General features: G+C 39.2%; 1 protein-coding gene across 1 annotated transcript in view; it reads left to right on the plus strand.

Moving 5' to 3' along the window:
• SMS (spermine synthase) overlaps positions 1-24,529 on the plus strand; it is a 46,062-nt gene that overhangs the window by 18,492 nt on the left and 3,041 nt on the right. The window contains exons 3-10 of the mRNA XM_027902470.1: positions 4,680-4,773; positions 5,538-5,602; positions 8,251-8,426; positions 10,529-10,683; positions 11,622-11,711; positions 12,740-12,854; positions 13,525-13,604; positions 23,358-23,473. Coding sequence (XP_027758271.1) covers positions 4,680-4,773; positions 5,538-5,602; positions 8,251-8,426; positions 10,529-10,683; positions 11,622-11,711; positions 12,740-12,854; positions 13,525-13,604; positions 23,358-23,473 — 891 coding nt within the window. The remainder of the gene's footprint in view (positions 1-4,679; positions 4,774-5,537; positions 5,603-8,250; positions 8,427-10,528; positions 10,684-11,621; positions 11,712-12,739; positions 12,855-13,524; positions 13,605-23,357; positions 23,474-24,529) is intronic.

A 24,529-nucleotide genomic window follows, 5' to 3' on the forward strand; every position in this document is an offset into this window, starting at 1 on the left:
ATCAGTTTCAGAATGTTTTCAGGGTCCCATTAAGCAGCATGCTTTTACTGAAGTGCCACTTAGATCCCTTGAATTGGACAGTTAAAAGTTTAGTTCAAAAAAATAGGAAGTTTTTATTTCATTTAACATATATGGTGCTTTGTGTAGAGTCATAGTGCCCAGTATATTTTAAAAGATTATTAGGAGTTGTGTAAGTTAGGACAAGGAAAAAAATCATTAAAATACAGTATTGAGAAGATTTCAGTTTCCAAATACTAGCTTTAGTGTCATCACTGCTTGTGAGCAATTGTTCTTCTGCTACACTGTGTGCACCCACCAGCGTTTTTCTGTCCTTTGTGCATCTATGCTCTCTGTCTTCTCATATTCCACCTGAAAGTTCTTTAAAACCCCACAAAACCCGAACCTCGAGCCACTGTTTCTGCAGTAGAAGACTGTCTTTCAGAAAAGCTTTGGCCTCTGCTATAGACATACCCATTTTTAATTTCTGTTCTGTGTCTGAATTCTTGTTTAGAGAAGTGTAATCCTGCTGGTGTTTGGCTTCACTGTTCACAACAGTGCAAGATACACTCAGTTGAATTTGGTTTGTGTGTCAGATGATGATGAATATGTTAACACTGTGAAGGGAGGGGTGAGTGTGTTTACTTTTTCTTTTCTGTGTTAGTCTTTTGCTAACCACTCTGTATGCTAGTCAGCATGTTTTAAAGGAGCAGGATGAACATTCCTTAGCTCTTTGTTTTAGGCTAAAATGTTGTAGTTTATTCATGTAGTTACCCAGAGTGTAAAAATGAGCTGAAGAATAGGAAGTAGTTGGTAGGAATCAGCAACAGTTTAGAACTGTTGTAGCTTTCACTTGTTTAATTTTCTTATTTTGCAAAAAGAAGAGAATAATGGTGCAGTGAAAAAAAATGTGACTGCTTTGTTCCTAAAGGTCTCTAAGTAATTTGTAATTAAAATGAACACTTCAAAAAAAAATTGTTTCAAAGAAACAGTGTCACGACTTTAAAAAAAAATTTAATTTCCTAGTATAAGCAGATTTTCATTTTCTTCCTCATTGAGTAATTTGACTGGTGATGCTTTTACTAGCAAGCTATTTTTCAAATACTTGAGTTATTTTGTGTATTTTATAGTAACTCAAAGCTAGTGCCAACATATGAAACTTTGATGGATAAAGAGGAATTTATAGGCGTCTGTCTGTCTGTCTATCTAGTTCTATTCTTTGGGTGGGGTGCTCTTGGGAAATCCTTTCTGAAATACATGGAATTGCAATTTTTCTTAGTCCCCTACAAGTAACTAAGGTAGGCCACACATTTTGGCTTAGGATGTTTTGGTCTTTCCGCTTCTAGTTCTTTTTAAGTAAAGAGGACACTGTTTCAAGCAGTTACTTTTTGATTTGTGCGGTTGGGAATTATTTGTTAACATCCCATGTTCCCTGTTGTTCAGGTGCTAAGATGGAGCATTCCAGACTCAGCACTCAGCAGAAAGTTTTGCTGTTGTTGACACTCCTTTGCACACAAGCAAAAAAAGCTTGAGCACTGCCTGAGAAGACCTGGCTCCTCTGCAGGTGCAGCAAGTGGAACCTTGTTACAGTAGGGGCTGCTTTTCAGAGGCAATTTCCTTGCCTAATGTAAAGGAAGAAGATACCTCTTCACTGAGCTTTTTTCCTCATTGCTCTTATGAAGGTACATGCAAGCATGCACCAGAAGTGTGGCAGGTGTTTTATTTTTAAAACAGGAATTATATTTCTCAGAAAGACAAGAGGGATGAGGGGAGACTTTTAAACTTAAGAACCCTCTTTCATATATTAAAAGAGCTGCTGCTCCTTCAAACCTGCATTCACATGCATTCTACCAAGCAGACAAATGTAAAGTAACAAAAGCCAGCACAGCCTTTGCTCTCTGCTAATTAAAGCTTTTGTGGGTTCAGCTTTACTGTGCTGCTGCTGCTACCTTAATACTACTAGACTGGTCACTTTTGACTACACTTGTACTGTTTGCTGCATGTTTAAATCTTTACAGGCATTTTAGGTTACTTTGGGTGTTCATTTTCAGCTAGGTGACTTACAAAGAAGTGTAACCAACCTGCATTTGTACTGACTTTTAAAAATTTTGAATTTAGTAATTTTTTTTTTTACCATAAATTGTCTAAGAATACCAGGCAGATGCTTGGAACTTGAATCTTTGTCCCACTGCACTGCTCCAGCCTGGTGCCAGCCTTTCCATCTCTTCCCTCCTGCCCCAGATGTCAGGACCCTGCTGTTCTGGTAGATGGAACAATTTGATGAAATGAGTGATGGTTCTGCAGTGTTACTGTCTCTGTATTCTAATGCTAGCATCTCCCTTAATAAATCTGAAGTTCTGTGATTGTGCTTTTTTAAAACAACTCTCCCCTCTGCCTCTCCTTGCCTCTCACCCCAAAGCAGAGGCAGTAACGTCCCCTGCTGAGCAACTCCTGCCATCAAAGGGGAAGTGAAGACCATGTCAGCTGTCAAATCTTATGAAAGTATGGAATTCTTGTAGAACAGGAATTTAAAAGAGGAGTTGAGTCATGGGACAATCAATATGTTGCTCATTTGCGCCAGCAGCAACTTCTGGAGTATGGAAATAAACTCAAAAAAGTTTTTTGAACAGTGGAAATATTTCTGACACAGAAATGCCAGTTTTCAGGAAATTTAATAACAGTGCTGTCCCATGAACTGCATATATTCACTTGTATCTGTAGTACAACAGCTTGAGAGCCTGGAGCATGTCTAGGGACTTGACAAGAAATGTCCATATTTGCTGTGAGTGGTTGTGTCCGAAGTGTTCTGGAGTGACCAGTACTTCCATCTAATGAGCTCTTCTCTTTTGTCTTTTTCTCCTTTAGAAAAAAAAACCAAAAAAACAACAACCAAAACAAAACAAACCAACAAAAAACCCAAACCAGAAGATACTATCTCCCGGAGTCTTGCAATAAAGTTGTTTGTTCTTATGCTTATGCCTGTGGGGTTTTTTGTTGTGTGTTACACATCCCAAAATAAATGCATTGACATGAAAATGATGTAAACAGAGTCCTGGTAGGCTTTTGTGTTCCCTAACCAAAATCTCTTGGGAAAGGGCACCTTGGGGGCAAGCTCTTGGGGTGGGGGAGGATTGCTCGAAGATGGTGACAGTCTGTAGGCACTGGGATGAGGGAAGCACAGTGGACAAGTACATGTTGTATAGAAACATCTTTCCTTCTTGAAGGCAAGACCTGTGTGTAGAGTCCTGAGGAAAGCTTCAGCCTCCCCACCCACCTTCTGAAGAGAAGAGGATGACAGTAGCTTCTCTGCCAGCTGCAGACACATCACAGCTCCAGCTTGCTGCTGTCCAAAGCCAGCAGGAGCGTTTTCATTCTTGATTTGCTTCAGTCAGTTTCATAATATGATCATTTTACAGTTACCAAAAATTAAGATCTTCAGATAGCACGGAATATTCAGGGTTTTATCTCTGTCTGCAGCTAAGGACCAAGGTTTCCAGCACCACAGGAGAGGGTGTTCATACTGAGTGTGACAGTTTATAAAAGGAACTCTGGAAGGGACAAAAAAAAGGTGGGAGTGGTGGGGAGCTGGGAGGTCATCTAAACGTTTTGTCATAGCAAGAGTTGGTTTGTGTTTTGCCTGTGAGGCTGAGTGGGGTGATAAGAGCAGACAAGCAAAGAAAGGAGCATTCAGCCTTATCTGAAGTTTCTCTGTGTTGTACTAATGAACAACTATCCCTGGATATCCTTCTTTCTTTGCTCAGCGATGTTTCTGTTCTCATTCCTTTTTCTGCTCTTCTTTTTCAGTGTGTGTTTCCCCCTCCCTTCCTTTATGTAATGCCCTTGTAGCTTTACTGTTCCTTTTGTCTTCTCTCCTCCCTATGATGGAAAACATATTGCCTCTGCTACACTGTTTTATTTTCTTGTGTCCTTCTCAGTTGTCCTTAGCTCTTGTTTTGTTAGTTGCAAATTCTCCAAGGTCCACTATTTGTTTACCTAACACTGAGCATGGTGAAGCTTTGCTCTTTGATCTTTAAAAGCTTCTGCAGTGTAAGTGGTAGTCGTTTTGTCTTCCTTGCATCTGTATTCATCAATGAGAGTGTGCTGCTGCAATTTCTTTACCAGTCAAAGCCATGGTTTGCTCCAGCATACTTATTGTTTTACACAGTGTCTCTAAATAGTTGCTGAAAAAATAAAAAAAAACACCACCCCAAACCAACACCCCCTAGAAGCGAGAAGGAAATAAATAGGGGAAAAAAAGTCTCCTGTTGTTTTGCTAAGGCTTGATTTCAATTTAAAAGCCCAAAGCAGCGCAACACAGGGCCTGTTACACAGGGCCTGTTTCACTGGACCTGTTTCACCCCGGGCCTTTACTTAAAGAGCTGAGACGATTTGACAGTGTATTTTCCTGTTGTACTGTGGTGGTTGTGGCTTGGACACCCTATTTCACTGCCTTGCTGCCTACTGATTTTATCAATTGTGTAGTGATAGGCAAGTTCTTGAAATTGTCTGCTACTTAGTGACTTGAAGAGGAAGATTGGAGCTTCCACCGCAAGCAGTTAACAAATGCTGGAAAAACCCCCATTCATTCTGAATCTAATATAATTTTGTTTCAGATTTTCTTTCCTCACTCACTCTGGTTTTTGATAATAAGTTTGTCATCACTCTCTCTCTCTCTGTTGTAGTTTTGCCAATTTGAGAATTCACCCTCATGGATTAGTGTTGGTGGATCTGCAGAGCTACAATGATCATGTGAAAGGAAGAGAGGAAGTTGATCAGGTATGAGTACTGCTTATTTTACTAGGCTTACCCAGCTGCATGGGGTGACCCTTCTTTTCTTCAGGTCTATCAAAATATATCTTGGTAAAAGATTTTAAAATATTAAAGTCTGTTCAAACCTGAATGCTTACAGATGAGGAACAGTAACACCTGTTGAAGATGCATGCACATGTCAGTGCATGCCTACACACACACACATGCACACACACATTCTTTTTTTGCATGTACTGGCCCTTGTGTTCTTTGATGTAAAAGTTTTGAAGATGTAGCAGCCTTGGTTAGGGCTTAGTTCTCTTTAGGTACTCAGGGCAGTGAGGGAGAAGTGATGCTCAACCTGCAACCTGATGTACCTGATGTATTATGCCTTTTCCTTCTCTATTCTGAGAGATGTGGAGCCTCTATATTCAATCTTTTTCCCCATGGAGGAAAAGAACTTCATCTTCCTTTATAAGAAGGCTCCAGACATTGGATATTGCAGGGGAATAGGTCACTGCTTTAGCAGGAATGGAACCTTGGACTTCTCATGTCCCCCTTCTGGCTCTCTTGTCCTTGAGAAAGCTAAATGCAGTGATGACAGCTGCTATAATATGCACATTCTTGCTAGTAACCAGGCTAAGGGGCCAGCCAGTTACTCATGGGCTTCTAATGTTACATTTCATAGCCTTTCAGTGCAGGTGCTACCTTCCAGGTAGCCTAATTTAGGAGATATTTTGTATTAAGTGGTCACCTAAAAATTCCGCCTCTCATTTGCTGTTTTTTTCCAGCTTCTAAACAAAGTAGAAGAAAGAATGAAAGAACTGTTTCATGGTAATATAAAAAGGGTGAAACGGTAAGTTTGTACCTCTCCTTCTGTATGTGTCTTGTTTGCATAGTTACTAAAGATAGGAAGCAGGTTATGCTTTGCTGTACTGCAGTGAATACCAGGAGTATGAATTTATGCATCGTTTTTTTGTCTCCAGTATTTTAAAATTGCTTTATTGCAGAATTGAAAGTATTGTGGGGTTTGTCATTTTCTTAAGCTTCATCTTTGGTATTTTTACTTACAGGACAGGGCATGGGTTTTTTGTGGGGTTTGTTTCATGGGGTTTGTATTTTTGGTTGTTTGTGTGTTTTGGCTGGGGTTTGTTTGTTTGTTTTTTAGTTTGTTGCAGTGGTTGCATGAAATAATGTGAGAATAGGCAACCAGGATGCAAGAGCAGACTTCTCTGGAAGGGCTGGGGAGCCAAGAGTGTTAGGGGAATAGACCAAGGCATAAACTGTACCCTACAGGCCACATCCCACAGCTCATGGAGAAGATAAGCAGGACTGGTGATGATGACGAGGATCAAACCCAGCTCTGTGTCTGTCAGACTGGGATGTAGTACTGAGGCAGCTCTGACGGCAAACTGGGTGTTAAGGATTGGTGAAAAACTTGTGCAGGTGGGAACGTGGACCAGGGGCAAGGGTTAGAGTTAAAATGAAGCTCAAGCCCATGGAGGAGACCCTGCCCTGACAAGATTTCCTACAGCTCTTTCTCTCACAGCTCCGCCTCTGCTGTGCTTCACAGTGCTCATTGTGGGCTTGTGTGGCAAAAACCTTGGTGGAACCTGTGTGCTTAGGGAGCTGCCAAGAAGATAGAAATGTTTTGTAGCAAATTTTTGTAATATAACTGATAACTGAACAATGGGGGCTTTGCAAGCCATCTGTCAGTTTGGATTGCTTAAACTCAGGGCTATACGTTAAACTGTAAGGATTCAAATTGTAGCTTGTGGCCTGCTGCTGAAATAACATTCGCTCTGGACATGGCTCATGTTGTCCTTGTGACTCTCTGGCAGTGACTGACACCTTGAAGCCAGGGAGCGCTTACTGCAGGCATGCACTTGGTGGAAGGTGCAGTGGATGCTTGAAGGAACATAGAAGGGGAAATAAGAAAATGAAAAAGCAAGTGTAAAACCAACAAAATTCAGTAAAGCCAAGGAGCAAACTGCAAAATGGGAGAACAGTTAAGCACTGTATAACAGTTAAGTACTATAGGAGAAAGTAATCTGAGACCACAAGTAAAGTGGTAGTGATTTGAAAAGTGACGTTATACCTTGAATATTGTTATTTCTCCTTAACAGTTGTGTGTAAAACAGAGAAGTGGTTATCTTGCTTTCCTTCAAGCTGGTAAAGCCTCACAAGGTACACGGTGTATAAACACTGATGATACTGTGTATGTGTTTATGGGGGAGAAGCTCTCTGAGGATATTTTGATGCTGAAATATGATATTGGGAGTTTGTGGAATCTCTGTGATAGGAATTTCTTAAAAATGGGTCAGGACAACATCTGCCTGATCTAGATCATTTGGTTACCTTTAACACAGGAAGATGAACTGTCTAGAACAGTGTATCTAGCATGGATCTTGTCACGCACCCCTCAACGTGTTTTGTTTTTTTTTTTTAATTTGTTTTGCATCCTTTTGGTGTTAGCTTCGTGCATGCAGCGCTGCTGGAAATAATGTAGCTGGAAAAGTTTTTCCTGCCTTTTTGTTGGTTTTAGGTAGTGAGTGGGTGATCTTGCTCTCACTGTGTGCTGCCATCGTGTGGCTCACTGAGGGTAGGATGGATTTCTGAAATGTTTATTGAGAATCCCTAGTGAATTTAGAAGAAGCTTGTCTGTGTCTGGTCTTGTGCTACACCCTCCTTTGGAAGAAAACCCTTAACTCTTTGAAGTGTGTGTGGAAAATCTGATGAACCCTATGCCTGCACATCTTGCCTAAGTGCAATCGTTTTGATCATTCAGAGTAATTTCAAATATAGTTTGTCTTTACAGGTGAAATACTGATTTGAACCAAGAATGAAAAAAACCCACAACATAAACAACAAAACAAAACAAAATTATGCAGACGCTTGAACTCCTTTTAAAAAGTAATGCAGACTGTCAGCTAATATCAAGGATCGTGCTTATACATTGCAGGGTGACCTAGCTCAGTTTGAAACACTGTAATAATTCACTTTTTATGTTTCTCTGTATATTAAATGGTTCTCAGTACAACTTGAGAAGGGTGAGATTCACTGGTCTCAAACAAATGACATTCTTAGCTGAGCTGAAGGTGGGAAGAGGTTTTGTCATGTTTTTTTGTTTGCATTCTACTTTTGTATTGTACTCATTTCTAGTCATGAGCTGATTCTTCTAAAGAGGCTGTTATGTTATGTAAATTCCCTCTCTTAGAATGAGAGAGATTCACATGCACATTGTAGAAGATATACATAAAGAACCATTTATGTCATCTGTGCCTTACCAAGTTATGTATATTTATTATGTATATTTATAATGCATATTTATGGCTGATGGGCTTCTTCTGTCTGTTGAGTGTTAAATGTGGGAAGTTTTCTTAGATCCCTCTTGTAAATGTAATTTATTTATTATGGTAAATCCACAGGATGTTTAAAGTGGATTTTTTAAAAAATAAGCGTGCCAAATGTTTTGTAATCTTTTTTCTTTCTGTTTCTTTCTAGTTTGCCAGCCATTCTGAGAGGAGGTGTCATTGATAGATACTGGCCCACAGCTGATGGACGCCTGGTGGAGTATGACATAGATGAAGTTGTTTATGATGAAGATTCACCTTTTCAGAATATTAAAATTCTGCATTCAAAACAGTTTGGGAATATTCTTATCCTCAGTGGGGATGTTAGTAAGTGTCATCTCATTTGAGGATCTTTTGAGTGAAAATGTTGGAAGTGTTGTTTTCTGTCCTGCTGTGGCAATTTTAACAGATGACTAAGGGTCATTATTCTGATGCTGGAAACTGCACATGCATGTGCACATATATTTGTTTCTGTATATTAAGTATGTTAATCAGAAAGGCTGACTAGTTTAAAATGTAGGAGTAAAAAAATAAAATTCCTTTTCCCAAAGTTGCTGTCTTTGCTGTGGTAAGCAGCACAGGAGAATAGAAGACAGTGTTCTATAGAAGAGCTTACTCTACTCCTTTCTTTCATATGAGCTTTTTCATGTTGGTTGCCAGCCCAGCCTCCTGAGAGTTTCTCTTTGACAGTAAAACAAGCTACTTTGTTGGTCTTCAAAACACAATGGAATTCTAAAGAAATATGAAGAAATAGGAGCTGGCATGTTTGTCTGTGTGTGTATTCCTGCTGTTGCTTTGATTCTTTGAGGGAATTTCCTTGGTGAGATCTAGGACAACTGTATCTCAAACCATTTAGCTGCTTTGCTGTGAACATCTTTTGACTCTTCTTCAGAATGCCCAACTGAACTTTTAAGTAAATTGACAGAGTGACCCAGCCTTTAAGGGTTTTTGTATGTGGTGCTTTGTGCCTGCGATCTTTGTATTTTTGAAAGTGAACTTAGAAGAAGGTGGACTACTCTTCTTTTGAGCTGGATAAGACTGCTGTTTGCTAGAAAATCTAGGTAGCAAGGAGTATACTTTGTAAAATCTCTCAGTTCTTATGTTGAAAAGTACTGACTGTGGTAAATGAAGGATAGAATACCTAATTTCACTCTAATAGCAGAGTAATTAAGAAATTTAACTATAGCTTTTTTAAATAACTCTAACAATTCAGTTAGCTTTCTGTAGCTGTTGGAGACTTCTGTGCAGACAGCAGCTGAAAAGCATTGTTACAGAATACATTAGTAAGGTATTTTCTAATTCAGATAGAATTGTACTAGAAATCACCAAATTAGTTATTTCATACTTCTAGCCAGAAATTTTCATCAGACTTTAGTAATGGCCAGTCTCTTCGCGAACGAAGAACCGGGGAAGGTCTTTACACCTTCCAGCCTGCGCATTGGATTTTTTAGGTGAGACACAGCGTGCGCGGAACTGAGCCCACCCTTTAATCCTGAGGTTCGTCTGCCGGGGCCAAGCACGCTTGGACGGTGGCAGCGAGGTCCTCAGGACGTAGATGGATTGCCTTACAGGGCTAACGAGCTCCATCTGCCCGGGGAGGGGCCCCGACCAGGAATCGAACCCGGGTCTCTGCAGTGACAGTGCAGTGTCTTTTCCCCTAGACTACCGGGGGCTCCCATCAGACTTTAGTATGGAGATAAGGAATGTTGTCACAATATGCCTCAGAGAAAAGAAAGTGTACTAGTACTTGTTTACGTTCCATGGGGTTTTAAAATACTGCTTTGTCTCCTGGTTACTCTGCACTTATAAGTAAATTGCCAGGCAGAATGATGGGATATGCCATGATGTGCTGCTTGCACAAAGCTTTGCCCTTGTGGCTCAGGTCTGCTGTTACAACTTAGGAGTGCTGCTGTCTGCTTTGAAGCTAGTGCTGCACGAGCCAGCAGTGCCATGCCCATGCTTTAGGGCCCTTCAGCAGTTGGGGGGTAATGGTTGTATTCATGTTTCTGTGCAGGGATCCCCTGGTGTGCATCTAGGTTACTATCTTTGGCTGGAGTCCACAGTGCGTTTTCAAAATTGTCCTGATCTGTCCCTTGCAGGACTAGTTGTAGGTAAAAAGCCATTGAAGTATCAAGTGTGGACATCAAATCCTAAGTACTGACAGTTTTGCTCCACCAGTTTTCTTCTCCCGGCACACAATACTTCCTAATGCCAAGGTAGCCATCGCTGGGTTCGCATTGAGAATTAGAGAAACCCTGTTGGGGATTCTGAGGAGGATCCCATTACTTGGGCTGTCTCAGAGAACTACATTGTTTCTGTAGATGCTCTTACTTTGTTCTGTATTATATTACCTTTGGATTAATATCAATTAATGAGAAAAACAAAAGATGTAATATTTATCTCCAACTCTTTCTCTTCCTTTCATTCAGATCTGGCAGAAAGTGACCTGGCGTATACTAAAGCCATAATGGGCAGTGGAAAGGAAGACTACACTGGGAAAGAAGTGCTAATCCTAGGAGGTGGTGATGGAGGTATACTATATGAGATAGTCAAACTGAAGCCAAAGATGGTTACTATGGTAGAGATATCCTTTGACAAACAGACGATCATTCATTTCCACATTTTTCAGATTGCATTTCTGCTGGTACCATAGCACAGTTAATTGCCAGGTTCTGATTTGCATTAGAAAATAGAATCTAAAATAAAATTTCTTTTTGTCAGCTTACAGAGATCCATTACTAGGGGCGACTGCATATCTGTGACTACATATCTGAGCATCTTTATGTAGCACCTGCTTTCAAGTTCTATGACTCTTTGAGTAGCAGTTTATGTAAAACTGGAAAGGAATGCTTCTGTCACCAGACTGATGCCTTCTCTGATAACAGAAGACAGGTCTGTCAAGTCTGTGGTTTGGGCTCAGTTGTGCCCTCTTGAATTCTTCAGTTTTTCTAAAAAAATCTATAAATAATAGTGCCTAGAAGCAAAAAAGTTCAATTAGTAGGATTGTCAGGACTTGGTGAATTGTATTGGTGGCAGAATGACCAACGCTGTTTTAAAAATACCAATACAAATCAAGTTTTCAACATTCTTAGTTCATATAGTTTGTAATGCAAACCACTGTTAGCCATATGAAATATTGATCCCCTGGGTTTTGGGATCCCTTTGCTAAAACTGAAAATAATTGTTTTAATAATGGTTTTAAATAACTGTAGGTTAAAGTCTCAACCTAGTTTAACTTTATGGGGGTTTTGATGGTCTTAATAGTTCACATTTCAGGCTTTCACAGTGATGATAACCTCAAATATCAAAAATACTGATTAAAACCAAAAATAAGGCCTTTCCTAAACCTCTAACTGAATCTGGAGCCCAGTCCATAAGGTTGGCTGTTGCAGTATGTATGCCAGTAGACACATCTTATTATTCCTTTGTGAATGGCACCTTTTTGAGAATTTGTTTCTGAAGAAATAGGAAGTGCTGCCTCTGATATTTCTTGAACGTACCATGCCTTAACAAGCTTCAAACATTGACCAAATGGTGATTGACGGGTGTAAAAAGTACATGCGTAAAACATGCGGAGATGTCTTAGACAATCTGAAAGGAGAGTGCTACCAGGTAATGCTTTGCTTTTCTTTCATTAGAAGTAATAGTTCAAATGCACTTATACGTAACCTGGAAGACTGCTGTGGTAAAGTTTTGGGTACAAGTTTTCTGAGTTTTCTTAAATTTAGGAATTATTTTTTTCTTTTTTTTATGTCACTCTCAAATTTTAAAAGCTGGGATTTGTGTTGGAAGTATATATTAGCATCAAAATATTTTAGTTGTCTGTCTTCAGACTTCTGAAATTAATCACATATATAAGGAGTGTGAAATAGGAGAATGTTTGTTGCCATAGCTTATGAATAAGAGAAAATGTCTGTACAAATGTAGTTTTAAACATTATTCCTTAAGTCATTTAAGAGATAGAAGAAATGTGTAATTAAGTTAGTTGACCTACACTCTTGAAAATATCTGAATTTATAATACACAGTTAACAATTATTTTGAATTTGCGGGCAAAATCTCTCTCTGCTATGACATTAAAAATAATAATAAAATCCCCCAACAAACGTCATGCATTTCTGCAGTTAAGGTCTTTATGTGCTGGATCTAACACAACTTACAACCTAGCCCAGGTGTAATCTGATGTTTTCATTCTGTTTTCATTATTGTTCCTTATATGCTCTCAGAGATATTAACCTGCAGGTGTGAGCTAAAAAAAAATGGCACAAAAACTTACTGGAGAAGTCACGAGTCAGTGGCCTTGCATACAAATACCTTATTTTACTCATTTGTTGAGACTAACAACTAACTGCTGTTACCATTTGGTAGACGGAACAGTGGTCACCCAGCAGTCAGTGACAGAGCTAGGAAGTTCAGGACTGGAGTGCCTGTGTTGTCACTTTTATAATTTCTATGGCACTTCCTTCCTTCTATATCATGTAAAAATGGAGCGTATATCATGTTGAAAATGGAGTGTAAAATTAATCATATATTTAATTTTGTGCTTTTCACCTCTAAATTCCTGTGAATCCACATTTGTTCCTTTTACCTGGTCACTTTTGGGGTATTTTGAGGACTGCCTAAAATACTTCATTCTTACAGGTTCTAATTGAAGACTGTATTCCCGTACTGAAGAGGTATGCCAAAGAAGGGAGAATGTTTGATTATGTAATTAATGATCTGACAGCTGTTCCAATCTCCACATCTCCAGAGGAAGGTAAATCTTCTAATTTATTTTCTTAAACTTCTGAGAATTTCAACATTTCTATCTCTCAGCTTTAAAATAGTTTGCAGCAAAAGTACTTCAATTTTTTTCCTTCTTAATAGGAAATCTGAGAGGGAAAGAATGATAGTAACACATCTGTTCTTTTCTGAATTTTTCTTGAATGTTAGAAAAGACTAGCAAGTACCTAGAACTATTTTAAATTGTGCTCTTATTCCAGAATAATATGAACTCATGTAGTTCATTAGAAAATATTAGGAGTTCTTACTCCAGTAAATTTCCTAACTTTATAATTTCTTGGAAATTTCTGGAAAATTACTGCGAAGAAAAGTAGCAGTACTTCCATCATCGCTGCCATTGCATATAGTTTGTGTTTGGGTTTTTTTACCAGGCTTTTTTTTCCTTTTTTTTTTTTTTTTTTTTTTTTTTTTTTTTTTTTTTTTTTTTTTTTTTTTTTTTTTTTTTTTTTTTTTTTTTTTTTTTTTTTTTTTTTTTTTTTTTTTTTTTTTTTTTTTTTTTTTTTTTTTTTTTTTTACTATTTTATTTTTTTAAGATATAGAGCAGCTGCTTTTCAAACAGTGGCTTTTTTGCAAGTCTTGAGTACGTAATAAATGAATAAACCAGGAATGTGCTGTTCTGTTTTTCAATCATTCTCTGTATGCAGATTCCACATGGGAATTTCTGCGGTTGATTCTTGACCTCTCAATGAAAGTTCTGAAACAAGATGGAAAATACTTCACACAGGTATGATATCTGGATGTAGCAAATATTGCTTTATATGTATTGCAGTTGGATAGGTTGCATTTTTCAGTTAAATAAAAAAGGAGGAAAAAACTAAAAATCTACTACGAGCTGTTTTTTTCTACTTTTAATGACTTTTATTTAGGCTTTGCTGACTAACTTGTCTTTTTTCATTATTTCAGCTGAATTTGTAGCACTTTTGAGTTTAAAAGCATTATTTTAAGAATCAGCAGGGCATATTAACAGAATATTGTAACTGTAAGCAGTTCTTGGGAAAGCAGAACAGATGTACTTTATAAACAGATACATGGTTTTTAAGCTAATATCTCCAGTTGTAGAGTGTAAGACATGAAAATTCGTCATCCATTAAGGTGTAAGAATTTGAGGTAGGTGCAATGGCACGAGAAAATTATTCATTTGGGAGTAAATACTCTTTTTGCTTGTTCTCTATTCCTAAAACAATTCATTGGTTTTGCTTCTGCAAAATGCATTTTGAACATTTGAATAAGTTTGTTAGAATATTTGGCATTTTGTGAAGTATTTTATATAGTCATAATTTAGGTTTTGTCCTTGTGTATGAAATTTTAAGTGCAGCTCTGTTTAAAAGGAAATAATTCACAATTTGTATACTTGCCACAGTGTAGGCAGTACTACCTCACAGATAATACCTAGATAATGCAATTGTGGATTAGCTTTCAACTGAAGATACTTTATGTAATCCTGAATTTGGAATGCCACAAAGGAGTGTGCAATTATACAAGAATGTGACAGGAGCCAACAGATGGTTGAGTGAAGTCTAAGTCTCTGAAGCTGTATTTCTTTAGTCATGCTCATACCTTAACTAGTTTTCTGATGTGTGGAGCATCTAAGTACTACATTTTGGAAAAATCTTGTCAAGATCTGAAATAGCTTAGCTGAAATTATGTCACCACAGAGTTTCCAAGGTGTGTAAAGGAACTAGTTTACTGTAAAACTGTGCAGGTTTATAAAGAAATGCAAAACTTGTGGGATAAGGCTTTTGGCAGTTCTAATGTGCTCCTTTAAAATGTGCTCCATTTTAAAATGCTCTGGTTTTATAGGCAACAGAAATTATCTTGTGGTTGAAATATAAGATGTGATTACCATGGTTGTGTCACACTGTAAAATCTTAATGGCTTTTCTTTCTCTAAATAGTGGAAATATTTCTGACAGACTTTAATATCCAAAGGACACTGCATCTTTTGGACTTTGTTGTCCGAAACAGCTGTTGTGTTGCAGTCATCGTACTTGTAACATACATGGTGAGACTTAGCTGGCTGTATTAGAATGTATGTAAATGTATGTCTGTAGACAGGTTTTGTCAGACTTTGAGGGACTTTAAGAAGAAGCTTGTGCTGAAAGCTGGAGTGATGGCTGTGCTGCAGCCAAAATACAGGGGGGTTGTTTTGTGCCAGCTGAAACCAGTTGAGGTTGAGACCCGTGCAAGCCCCGCTACCTGTCCTGTCCTGATGGGAGGAGATGAGTCAGCTCTCCAGCATCTTTGCTTGCACAGAAAGGATGAACCTGCTCTGGTGGGTTTAAGCTGTTGTGAAACTGCGGTGTTATGTTTCATGGTCCAAACAACAAAGTATCCGTGGCAGATTGTAGTGGAAGTGGTGTGAATTTGGACTTGTGGCTGGGTAACTGGTAGCTAGTGAAAGGACTGGAATATAGAAGCAGTGTACTCTGGAAACTCAGTCTTCTTGGGTGTATTGAAAAAGGAGAATTAATCCTGGGGCAGACAGCTATCAGAGCTTTCGATACATCTGCTGAGACACTAACGTGGCTCATTTGATGGTCCTTGTAGCCGTTTCACAGCTGGGCCTGAAAAAAAAACCAGTCCACTGTAAAAATAGACTAAGGCTCTGTATTGGGTTTGCATGGCCAGGTTTTGGTAGCGTGTGTGTGTGTGCGTGAGGGGGCCTACAGGGGTGGCTTCTGTGAGCAGCTGCGTAAAGCTTCTCCCATGTCCAGCAGAGCCAATGCCAGCTGGCTCCAGGACAGACAGACAGACCCACTGCTGGCCAAGACCAAGCCAATCAGTGACAGTGGTAGCGCCCCTGGGATACCAGATTTCTGAAGGGGGAAAAAGCTGCTGCACAGCAGCAGTTGCAGCCAGAGAGAGAAGGGAGAATATGTGAGAGAACAACCCTGCAGAGAGTGGAGAAGAAGGAGGAGAAGGTGCTTCAGGTGCTGTTGCAGGGTTTCCCCTGAAGCCCATGATGAGGGCCATGGTGAGGCAGGCTATCTCATGGAGCTCCTCAGTGGAGCAGAGATCCACTTGCAGCCCCTGGAGGACCCCATGCTGGAGCTGGATGCCTGAGGGAGGCTGTGACACTGTGGGAAGCCCAAGCTGGGGCAGGTCTGCTGGCAGGATCTTTGACCCTGCAGGGTGCCCATACTGGAACAGTCTGTTCTGAAGGACTGCACCCTGTGGAAGGACTCACACTGAGCAGTTTGTAAAAACTGCAGCCTGTGGGCAGGACTGACATTGGAGAAGTTTGTGGAGGGCTGCCTCCTGTAGGACGGACCCCACACTGGAGCAGGGGAAGAGTATGAGGAGGAAGGAGGAGCAGAAACAATATGGGATGAACTGACCACAATCCCCATTCCCCAACAGCGCAGCAGGGAGAAGGTAATGAATTTGTGAGTAAATTAAAGCCCAGGGAGGAGAGGGGCAGGGGAAGGTATTTTAAAGACTGGGTTTTATTTCTTGTTATCCCACTCTGATTTATTGAGGAAATTAATTGAATTTATTACCAAAATTGAGTCTGTTTTGCCTGTGATGGTAACTGGTTAGTGATCTCTCCCTGTCCTTATCTTAACTCACTAGACTTCCACCTTATTTTCTCTTCCTTATCCAGCTGAGGAGGGCAGTGGCAAAGCGACTTTGGTGAAGACCTGGTGCCCAGCCAGGATCAAACTACCACACCCTGAGAAGACTCAGTAGTCTGGTCATAGGATGAACAGTCTATCAGGGTGCTTTAAATAAAATCAACTGTCTTAACTTTAAATTTAAATTAGGTTTTGAATTGAACTAATTGAAGCTGGCTACTTAAAGGATTGCATTAGACTGTGGAGAGAAGTTCAAACATGACCACTACCAACTTTGGCAGCTTAGTCACACACTGGAACTCATAAATGATTTTGAATGCTCCGCTGTGTTCGCTGTTAAATGCCAGGGGTTTTTAGCTCTGTGTATTAACATTGGAAATGTAAATTGCTTTTGTTCCAGCTGTCTACTTCCAGGATGCTTATCTTACGTAGCAGACCTTGCTGAAGGAATCACATGCCTTTTAAGGCAGTTGTGTTTTTAAAGTACAGGACTTTGTGTGCCCCCCCAGTCCATCTTGAAGTGTGTTTTGCTCCTCTGAAACAAAAAATGTATCATATCACTGTTAAATGTCCACTTATTTGTTAGAGCCTCATCTTTGCTACGATGAGGAAATGTCTCATAGAAAAGATGCAGCAAAAGGGTCATTGTCCTGTTGGCTACTGGCCAGTAGCTATAATTGTTTCTTCTGCCTTGGCATTATGTTGTGTTAACATTGGAGATTTTTGTCCTTTGTAGTTTGTAGCCTGTTCTCTGATAGTTGCACCTTGAGCAGAACTGTGTGCACCTGGTTAGGATGTAATTTATTTCAGCGCTCAAGAAATGCTTTACCCAGAAGTGGAATTGTGTTCACAGAATGACAGCCTTTCACATCCTGTATTGCTGCCTGACTGTCTAAATGCCACTGCTGGGAAAAATAAATGGAAATGCTCATCACCTCTTCATTGAGCTCTGCACAAGTTTTAGAAAATGTTCTGGTCCACACATGAACTGTTAGCTGGCATAATCTAGAGCTGTCTAACTCTAGGTAGATATAATTTATCTGAGATTATAAAAAGAATTGTTTTTTTGGCATGCTACTCTAACAGACCTGGTTATTCCCTTGGGATACCTTCCTTGGTGATGCTCAAAGTGGTCTCCAAATGCTAGTGCAGAATATCCTTTCACCAGTAGGTGGAGGCAGGTAACCAGTATTGCCTGGCAGTTAACTATCCCTTATAGAGAGACTGTGCCTGTGGAAGGTTTTTCAGACTATTTATTCATATTCCTAGGGGATAAAATAACATATGTGGCCAATTTTAGGATGCGAGAGGGACTTTTTCCTTCTTTCAGCTCTGGAAAGATATCAAAGGAGAGTTAATAGATGTCATTCTCTGCTGCTTTAAAGTCTGTGTTTAAGTATATTTGGGGAAAAATGCCTCCGTATTTGCTCTGTGCCTCCACAAATAGTAATCACACTTGGAAAAAAACGTTACTTTGTATGAAGAGCAGCCTTGCTTTGCATGTTCTTGTTTTTTAGCTGCACCACCCATATTGAGTGTTGCAGCCCGTAGGACCTGGACAGAGACTGATGAGCTTTAGGGCTCTTAGCCTGCAGAACTTGCAGCCCTGTCTGTAGGTTTAAGACCTAAAGCTTGTTTGTGAGAACTTACTGTTAAACATAATCCCCCTGCTCTGATGTTCAAGGGTCATAAGGGGATGCTCTGTTTGCTTTCTTCCTTCTCCTTTTGAAGTGTTTTATGATACAGTGTGGGGGTGTGTCTGTGAGGTGCTCAGTGTTGCCTTCTCCAAGGGGAGCCAGTTACAGGTGCAGGTTCCCAACCGTCACAGTGGAGAGAAGTGGGAGTTGGTGAGGATGTGAGAACTTGGTGTATCCTGAGGTCCAGTTTCATCTCATACACCTTCCTAGTGACTTCTTTCTGAACACGTTAAGTGTTTTTGCAGTATTGGACCTTCTAAAATCCAGTCTGATTTTCAGATTGCCCAAGTGATTTCTTTCAAGTAAGAATGTATTCTTGTAGATACCAGTGTGATGTTCGTAGCTTTTTTTTTTTCTCATCCATCACTGTCTTATGCCTTCCACATACCATGTGAGGATTGTCCCAACAGCTGTGAAACTGTGCTCTGTAAGATGCAGAGGCTGATTGTAAGGTTGTCTCTGAGTGTCAGGGGATTATGTGCAGCTAAGAAAATGCCTTTTTCTGTGCTGATTTTTGTTCTGTTGATCTAATCCTTTGAGGTTGAGAAGGCTATCATTTTCAGCCTGTTTATGAAGTGGAACCTTTAAAAATACCTCTGAACAGGAATTTGCTCCTTCCTGGCCTGGGTCATCCAGCCCAGGCAGGATAGAAACTCAGACCACTCATGGCTTTGCGTTCCAGTAAACAGCACTAACCCCTGGTTCAAGGGATCATGTGTCTCCCACATGCACATGTGGCCCTTCACCAAGCTGTCTCTTCCTGGCCACTCTTTAATACAGTGTGGCCCTGCCCTCTGAATGTCCAGACCACCATCATGTTGCTCCATAGTTAGACTCCTTTTTTTGGCTGCTGCGTGGGTTTTCTAATTAGCACTTGCAGTGAGGGAGGAAGGTTCTTCTTGACTGAAACATGAAAGAAGGCTGGGAGAACGGGTGTATGTCCCTGTGTGAACCTCTGTGATTTCTTGGCAGTTTGAGAGACTTCAAGGCACAGACATTTTATTTCCTTGTGTTAGTGAGAGTACAGTTTTAATAATTGATTTTTTGGCCAATGGAGGTATTTTCAGTCAGGTTTGCCTCCAGTAGCTCCTTAAAACTCATATCTGTCACCCAAAACTCAAGCCTAGCTTTGATACTGGGCATTTCATGCTCTGTGTGTCTCACTGCTTAGTGAGGAGGTCTCACTCTGAAGTGAGGAAGGATAAAACACAACCTTGGCCATGCTCAATTCTGGCATGTCATTACAAAACAGAACCCCATGTTAAATTTAAAATAAAAATGAAACTCTGGTTTTGGGTCACAGACAAAGGTGTCCAGTAGCAATGACGTGTAGTGTAAGACGTGGAAGAAATGGGCAAGTAAGTAAAAGGGACCCTTTCCCCTGCTTTGGCAAGTATGGCAAAGGAACTCTTCTAGGGTTGGAGGAAGCAGAGGGGCCTAAGTTCAGCCTGAAACCAGTTGATGGACACATCACCTTTATGTGTGGGCATAGTTAACTTAGGGAACTTAATAGGTTTAATTTAAACAAATGCTTTTTTTTTTTGCTACTTATTTTAAGGAATGTTTTTTATTGTCTCTCCAGAACTGACAAAGCATAAATTTGTTATGCATTGTGCTGTAAGAAACTTCAGAACTAAACCCATGGAACTATAGAATGTATGCCTTGTGAGAGCCCAGAAAAAATTGGTGTTGGGGGACAGGCATGAACTGTTGAGGTGTGTGCAAGCACTGAGCAAACTCAGGCTGTGAGACTGTTCAGGAGTCATCAGTCTTAAGCAGGTCTTATAAATAGAGATCAGTTAATCTCAGAGTTTAAAACTCAAATACTTCCGTGTCAGAGATGCTTCTTAAGGGGTAAAAAAAATTTTCAGCATTCCCTCAGTTCTTACCTGTCAAATTGTTTGACATGGAACACAGATTAAGGGGAGCAGGCAGAGGAGTTTGGTGGCGTTTCTGTATACGTTGAAAATGGAATGAACAGTGTGGGAGAAAAAAGAAAGTAATTTTACTTATTTCTCTTTGAAAAAGTATAATTGATGAGTCATCAGCTTTAAACCTTATTAAGCAGTGCTCAGTTTTAGTTACTGTTTGAGTCTATGGTGTCCGTTCAGAACAAATAATGTATTGCTTTACCACATAACTCTTCATCGGGTGGGGGGAGTTAAAATGAACACAGGTTATTAGACTGATCCCTATGTTGTCTTCTGGACTTGGTTCACTGTGTCACTTTAGTGATACAAGAAGACTTTTTTTGAAATTCTTAACTTTGTGTTGAGTAAAGCCAGATAATTGTAAAAAATTGTAACTGTGCAGAACTATAAAATCCTATGGTGTCTCTAGAAGAAAGAGGTTAATAGAACAGCCAGGTAGGTTGTCTGAGCCTTCAGGCAAGATCTTGATTTGGACACTGGGGAGTTGTGAGTTTGAAAAATAAAAATTGCTTATTGGCATGTTCATTGTTCTTGTAATTTGTTTTCTGTGTTGTCTGCAGTGATTTGTCTCCATCTAGAGAAGGGAGAAATAATGAAATATTGAAGCAACAGGCTGGGAAACTGTGGATACTTTTCTATCATTGTGTATCCTATTCAATTTCCTACATAATGGTGGTATGCTCCAGAAATTACCTAGCAGTGCTTTCTATTTATAACTCAAATTACACACAGGTTGTTTTTTAGTTTTCTTTTGCGTTCAGTCTGATGTTGAAACAAAATTATATGTTTGGTAAAGGGCGGCTGAACCAAAAAAACTGCCACAATCCCCTGGATAATAACAGGTTACTAAACAAGTACTACAGCAGTCTGTTCATCATTGTACTCAGTTAGTGTTAGTCCCTTACCTTTTTACAAACCTCATTTGTTTTCTGATGCCCAACCCCAAATACGAAATATTCCATATAAATTGTCATCTTCCTTTACCAAATAAACAAGGGCGTGTTTCTTTGTGCAATATGATCAAAATTATAATAAGACTTTTTTTATGCAAATTATTTTGGAAAAAGGCTTTCAAAATTATGACTTTCAAAAGCTCATAGAATAAAATAGAATCATAGGATATCATGAGATGGAAGGGACCCACAATAATCATTGAAGTCCAACTCCTGCACAGGATAGGCCCAAAAATCGCACCAGGTGCCTGAGAGTGTTGTGGAGATGCTGTGTTAAGATTTTTTAAGTTGCGGTTTTCTTTCAACTTGTGAAAACTTGTGCACAGTGCAAAAAATACATTGAGCAGGATGCAAAAAATTCAGAGAAAGATTAGTAGGATGAAATCTCTTTTCACTTCCTCTGGAAATAGGTATATTTTAAATACATTGTGAAAAAATCCAACTAATCAAAAGCAAGAAAAATAGTATAAAACCCAAAGACAGAATGTGCATTTCACAGTTTGGTTCTGGTTATCATCTGATGTTGTTACAACCAAAAAGCAATGTAGATGGAGCTGTTTAGACATACTGATTTCAAATAAGATCTCTGCTTTTTTGGCCTCTGCCTGTTAACTGTTGTTTTAAAGAGCACAGATAATATAAGTTGGTCAAACTCATCTTAGTTCCTTGCTTCCTTCCTTGCACACATCTGTGTGTGTGCAATTATTTTAAGGCTGTTTTTAAAAATCTGGGAGCACCAAAAAGCAGGAAACAGCAAAATGAGTCTTTCTTGAAGACTATTCTCTTGGTTCTAAAAGCTTCACAATGTGCTAGCAGAGAAATACACGTGTGTAACATAAGTAGTGCAGACATTTTGGAAGTGTTGAATAAGTCTTTGGTTCCTGGAGTCCCGCACAACTTGACCTTTGTTTCAAGGTAAAGGTCTTAAAACATTGAATAAGCTGCGACTGTTTTTCATGAGATTTAGCTCTTTTTTTAATTGAACCGTCTGCATTCTTTTTCAGTCAGGTGCAGGTTACACGTTATTGAAGGGCAGGAAGGGACAAGACTGCTGTGTATTCATTAACATGAGGGTTTCCTGTTTGTTCTCCTTTTTGTATTCTGTGGGAAGTGTTCCTCCACTACAAGTGGACAACAGAAGCTGAGTAGTTTGTAGACCATGCAGTGGTGACTACATTCAACTTTACTTGATTTTAAATTAGTGTCCAAATAACTTGCATTGGCCACGCTCTTCAGAGCATTGTATTTAAGGTCATAAAGTATTTGCTAGGCTACTCAGTTATACAGGCAAGAGAGGCAAGAAACGTGGTCAAGTTTTTTTATTTATTCAACTTACACAATTGACTTTTATTTTTTGGGGTGGTTGGTGTTTGTTCAGTCTGGTATTCTGTGAGCTCACTGTTACCACTAAATCTTCAAACTCCTTACGGATATGGAGAATTCACTCTTCTAACTAGAGTTTTCTCTATATGGGCATCCCACGTATGTGCTGCATAACTTCTGCTTGATAATAATAGTTAGCTTGGGACAAGTAGTGCTTGCAATTAGGAGTTGTTCTGGATGTGGGTTTTTCCTTTGTTTGGGTTTTTTTGTTTTTAAATTTCTCATGCTTTGTAATCCTTGAGATGTGTTTGTGCCTGGTATTTCACAGTTCCACTGTAAGAAGAAAATTGTCAAAGCACTGATTTTTATTTTGTTCAGAAAAGGATACTACTAATATTCTTAGATGAATTAAGACACAGATCCAAGTGGGAAAAAAAAGTATGATAGGAATCACTTCCTTTTCAGAAGCACAATATGCAGAAACTCAAGACTGTAGCCTGAAGCCAGGCGAGAATTTCTGTATAATCTGATTTATTTTGTCATATTGCTGTGTTTAAAATGAATAGGTTATGTTTTTTTTAATAGTGCATTTAAACATTTTAAGATCTAGGCAATGTTAAATAATTGAGAAAATCTGGATGTTGTAGTACTGCTTACTAATATATTTAAGCAATCATAAAGAAAATGGTTATTGAGTAGATGTTATAGGTAAACACCACATGGTGATCTGTTTTAACTGAAAGCCCTACTATAATGGTTGCTTCTGCTAATGAGAATATAGATAATCTTCCCATACTTTTTCTTTCTTGAAAAGATGCGAATTATTGTAGGCAGAATGAAGACAAGCTGTTCAGTATTTGCTTTGTAAATATTAAATATTAAGAACAGCATGTATCTGGTTCTGAAATATGTGGGAGCCTTGCAGTAATGTCAAAAAGTGTATATTCAGCTGAAATTTTGCTTTGATTTTGACTGTGACTTTTCTTTTTTGTTCTTCAGGGAAACTGTATAAATCTGACTGATGCCTTGACTCTGTATGAAGAACAGCTAAGCAGGCTTTATTGTCCTGTGGAGTTCTCAAAAGAAACCGTGTGTGTTCCCTCCTACATGGAATTGTATCCTTAAAGAGTGAAAAAGACTGGAGACTGTGTATTAATAAATCAAGCAAGTCTAGATTGCTTGGAGGTAACTTAAGCACAAGAAGGCAGTTCTAGTTTAAAACCACTATTAATGTTTTTTATAGCAAATGGACTACTGCAGTTTTATTTTGAGGGTAATTGCAGGAATTGTTTTCTAAAGGTGCCATAAATTCACAGCTGGTGAAATGCACCTTTCAAGATCAGGCTTTGTTTTGGTTAGTGCTTTTGAGTGTTTCCAAGTTTATGTAATGTAGGATAAACTGTATGATAAGGGTAATGCTGCCAGGAAGTTCTGACAAGGCTATATCCTCTTCTTTTTTTTTTTTTCTTTTACAAAAAATAAGAGTCTTCCTAGAGATGGCCATGATCAATTTCTTAAAATATTGGCTGATAGATCTATTCTTGAACATACAGCTGAGACATGATTTTTAAGGCTGGAGATGGGGGAGGATAGTGATTCCTAACAATCATTACTAATTAGTGTTACTGAAAAAAATATTCCAAGTGGAGGGGTATACACATTTCTTGGCAACATGCCATTACTAAAAATAGTCCTTCAGAATTTCTTCAGTTTGTGAGTGACAGGCAAACTAAAAGTTTAAACTTCCAGCCATTAGCTCAAGTGGTACATTTTGATCTGCTGATTTGCCTTGAGCGTTTACTGCTTTTGTGTGATCACCCCGGAAATGTTTCTGAAGGATAGTGCCTACTGTGGTTGTCTCTCTTGACAGGAGACATCTTTCTGTGATTCTGCTTATTCATAATACATTAAGCATGTGATACTGCCCCAGCCTTTCTTCTGTGTGTTCGTTTTACCTCCCTTCTCTGTCTCTCAGTACTGTTTAATGCTGGAACCTGCTGCTCTGGACTCCTTGCTAACTATAACAAGCTCCTCCTGTTTCTCATTATTGTCAACTTTCCTGTCAAACTCAGATTTGACTACATTTTCAAGACAAAAGAGCATGAGGGAGGGATATAAAGATACCTGACCTTACAGCTTCAGAAAAACAGGTTATTTTTTTCTTTACAACT

This window comes from Empidonax traillii, unplaced genomic scaffold (genome assembly GCF_003031625.1).
Source record: "Empidonax traillii isolate 1590-97213 ecotype Southwest subspecies unplaced genomic scaffold, ASM303162v1 scaffold877:size283950, whole genome shotgun sequence".
NCBI lineage: Eukaryota > Metazoa > Chordata > Aves > Passeriformes > Tyrannidae > Empidonax > Empidonax traillii.